The following is a 3,920-nucleotide window of genomic DNA, read 5'->3' on the forward strand; positions in this document are numbered from 1 at the left end:
TCATGTGTTCTGATTTACAAGCATAATCATTAATCATCATACTCCTGGCATTTTGTGTCAAATATAATGACAAAATTGTAAGATGTAAGACTGAAAGACTGTAAGGTATAGTGCATATATTCTTGAATGTTTTGTTTTATAGGAAGTCTTGATTGCAGAAGCCAGAACAGATTGCAGATTGCAGAACACGTTTCTCGCAGCCTTTATATCAAAACACTAAATTTCTTCGTTTTGATGCCGTTTGTGATATGATAGACCGTATTGATCGCTCGCATTCATTGTTAAGTCACAAACACTGTGTTCTTGACTTATATACTTCTAAGAATAGATTACAGTATTTTGGCAAGACTTTGTATATATATATATATATATTGGCCTATAAGCTATAGACCTATATATATATTTTATTTCATTTCATAACGTCTGTTTGTCAGTTTAAAATAGGATATTTAAACATCCCAGTCGATCGAACACGATCCAATTTATTTATGTTCAACTGAGTGTTTTAATCTTCACAAACTAATATTCGCAAACTTATTCGAAATTAATTCGTAATTCAGTCTGGACTTTGTTGCACAGTTTGGATCTGTCATTAATTGGCTTTCATTGTCAATATACAAACAGAACAAGTGAGCGAGGATATGTCAATGTCTTTTCTAGATCACGTGACCCTGGCCTCAGTTGGACTGGACAGAGATGGATTTCCACGTCATCTTACGTCTCAACATTTCTGCTTCGCGGATACCCCTACAACTCGGGTAAGAGGGAAGCGCACATGAGAGCTATGTTGTGGGCGTTGCGTATAGGTCTCGCTAGCCCAAGCTAGAAGCTGCGCGGGTACAATGATGGATTTTGACGAGAGAGTTTCCGTTGGCTCCAACATGTATCTGCCCAGCTGCACGTATTACGTTCCGGGGGCTGATTTCTCCACGTTGCCCTCTTTCTTATCCCAAAGTCCGTCTTCTCGTCCCGTCACCTACTCTTACTCCTCTAACCTGCCTCAGGTACAGCATGTCAGGGAGGTTACATTCCGGGACTATGCTATTGACGCGTCCGGTAAATGGCCTCACCGGGGTCCACTGGCTCACTGTTATCCATCGGAGGACATAGTACACCGGGAGTGTTTACCAGCGGCAACGACAGTTGGTGAAATGTTCCCCAAGAATAATGCATCTGCGTATTATCACTCATCGAACTCGACCTCCGCGTCCAATTTCTACGGTAGTGTTGGAAGAAACGGGGTGCTTCCTCAAGCATTTGACCAGTTTTTTGACACTGCCTGCAGGGGCTCGGACAGTGTAGCAAACAGCGACTATGCAGCGAGGGATAAAATGCACTTCAGCAAACAGCCTACGCCAGCGCCCGCACCGGAGCAGGAGTGCGAAGGAAAGGAGCGACAGGAGACCAGTAGCCCCGAATCTTCTTCAGGAAACAACGAGGAAAAGACCAGCGGTACGAGCAGTAAGTACGAGCTCAACGAGACTGTCATGCGAGAAAGTTTGCAATCTTGCGCGCTCCTGTTAACATTTTTATATGCTGTTTTATAAGCGTATAAGGTTTATGGAGGGCCTGAGATTTCCCCAACAAAACCTAGGCTACTTATAAACTGTGAGAATCACGTGTTTGGAATTGAAATTGGCCATGAAAAGACTCAAAGCTAGCGCATTTTTAACTTGAACTTTAAAATGTGTTTTAGTGACCGCAGTGATTTCACAGGATTGTTTACAACAGTCAGAGTAACAAGCACCAGTATTTCTAATGCATGATTTTTCCGTTTGTTGAAAAAGTAAAAATAGGCTATTATATGCTAGTAAAAAAAAATTTGTTTGTTTTTTTACAATCCTTTAGACAGAAGTTTGTAGCCTAAATAAAACTGTAGATTTAGATTTATTGTCTTTGTATTTATTAACCTTAACAATAATATATAGATAGATAGATAGATAGATAGATAGATAGATAGATAGATAGATAGATAGATAGATAGATAGATAGATAGATAGATAGATAGATAGGCTATTACGTGTACTGTATGTACTAACTTCTTTAACTTATTTTTATATTATCTTTCAGAATCTATGAATCTATTCATAATAATGACGATTATTTGTTTATTGGTAATTTTCTCTTAGGTGGACCCAGGGTTCGCAAGAAGAGATGTCCCTATACAAAATTTCAAATCCGGGAGCTCGAGAGGGAATTTTTCTTCAGCGTGTACATTAACAAAGAGAAACGACTTCAGCTCTCACGGATGCTTAACCTCACCGATCGCCAAGTGAAAATTTGGTTCCAGAACAGGCGGATGAAGGAAAAGAAACTAAATAGGGACCGATTACAGTACTACAGTACCAACGCACTGCTTTAGGGCAAGGAAATAACAGATACAAACATATAACAGCTGCAGTAATAAGATCACTCTCGAGACCTTATACAGACTCTCAGCGGTTAACTTCAAGTTCGAGACAAGGCACCATTCACTTGTATACAATTACAGAGACCATACAGGACATTGAAATTCACAGTTTAAATACGGGTTGTTTTGTGCTCGTAATAGATAAACGTATGCAATTTTGTGGCGAACAGAAATGATTTAATTAAGAGCTAGTGATAAACACTGAACATGGACTACTCTGTTTGCAGTTGTGATGAACTACACGCTGAGATTGAGTACAACTGGCTGAAATATTTGGGTTTAAACAAGGAAAGGCTTTTGACAAGCCATTTGAATGGCGTGTTAAATTGGGAAGGAATGTTGAACAGGTTGGCCTAATGACATTGGTGTGACCAAATATATAAATATATAAAATAACAGCTAAAATGTTAGATTGACTGCTCCCAGTTTCCGAATTATTTATTTGATTTGCCACCAAATAACACTTTATTCGCCGTCTCTCGTGAAAGTAAACGACTCATTACAAGCAACTGCGTATATTCTGATCATTCAAAGTTTTCACTTCCTGCAAACTCTGTGAACACAGAAATAAAACAGACAGTGAACTTGACTGAACGGAGAACATGCAATCTCGCTGAATCGCATCCCCAATCATAAACATTTCAGGACTCGGAATTGGAAATCTTTAAGAAGTGGACTCTTTCAGGCTTAAGAAATAACGTTTTCACGATTACCTTATTTGCCCATGTTCTACTCTGCATCTCTATGAACATTGTCCTGGGATTAAAATAGGGTTTGTTTTATTGTAATCCAGAAAATCTGTATGGCATATATTTCCTAAATTAAATAATCAAATGGGTATAACGCATATTTGCAGTACACCGTTTTCTTTTCAAATATATTATGCATGAGTGTACACATGCGCATTATGTGCATTTATAAACAGCAATGTTGTTTTGTTTTTCTTCTTTTTTTCTAGAACTCTCTCGGGCCATGAGATGAAGCTGTTGCCTGACAGTTTTACCGTCACAGTGGTTACAGTATTTGCAGTTATCATCTGAATGTGTATGGCCGTACTCGTAGTGTTCATATATGACAGCCTAAGAGCAATAAACTAAGACAGAGGGAGAGTAAGAAGAAGAGAGAGAAAGAAAGTAGAAGAGAGGGGGAGAGAAAGTCTGAGCTTTATGGTTGCTTGCTGCGGAGCGACTTGGCCTGGCTGGCGCATCCTTTGAGGCGCTGAGCAATATCCACCTAATTACGGGGACATCCGCCTTGTTGCTTCAGCAACACGACCATAAAAGCTGTCTGTGTCTGGAGCATTTGGGCAATTGCAGTGTGGTGCCATAAACCGTCTGAGAACCAAGGTTATTAGCGACGATTGCAAGGGGAGAGAGGCAAAGAGATTTTGAGGGACGACTTTCAGGTGTGCTCTTTTTTTTCTGCCTGTTGTATTAATTTAACACTAAAAGTTTTTCCTGACGCGCATTGTGCTGTTTCATCTTTTTTTTATATATATATATATATATAT

At 39.4% G+C, this 3,920-nt stretch overlaps 1 protein-coding gene across 1 annotated transcript; it reads left to right on the forward strand.

Annotated features, from left to right (window-relative positions):
• The first annotated feature begins 759 nt into the window (after window positions 1-759).
• Window positions 760-3,250, forward strand: LOC107602398 (homeobox protein Hox-A11a-like). Its single transcript, XM_016294889.1, has 2 exons — window positions 760-1,461; window positions 2,130-3,250. Exons 1-2 carry the CDS (start codon window positions 843-845, stop codon window positions 2,360-2,362), a joined length of 852 nt encoding a protein of 283 aa, XP_016150375.1. The 5' UTR covers window positions 760-842; the 3' UTR covers window positions 2,363-3,250.
• Window positions 3,251-3,920: the final 670 nt, after the last annotated feature.

The sequence above is a fragment of the Sinocyclocheilus grahami genome, unplaced genomic scaffold (genome assembly GCF_001515645.1).
Source record: "Sinocyclocheilus grahami isolate Dianchi unplaced genomic scaffold, SAMN03320097.WGS_v1.1 scaffold325.1, whole genome shotgun sequence".
NCBI classification, from domain to species: domain Eukaryota; kingdom Metazoa; phylum Chordata; class Actinopteri; order Cypriniformes; family Cyprinidae; genus Sinocyclocheilus; species Sinocyclocheilus grahami.

Bases quoted from the DNA above. Each gene is read 5' to 3' on its own strand.
- LOC107602398 (XM_016294889.1), top strand. From the start codon at position 843: ATGATGGATTTTGACGAGAGAGTTTCCGTTGGCTCCAACATGTATCTG. The intron at 1,462-2,129 runs GTAAGTACGAGC...ATTTTCTCTTAG, and splicing joins AAAGACCAGCGGTACGAGCA to GTGGACCCAGGGTTCGCAAG.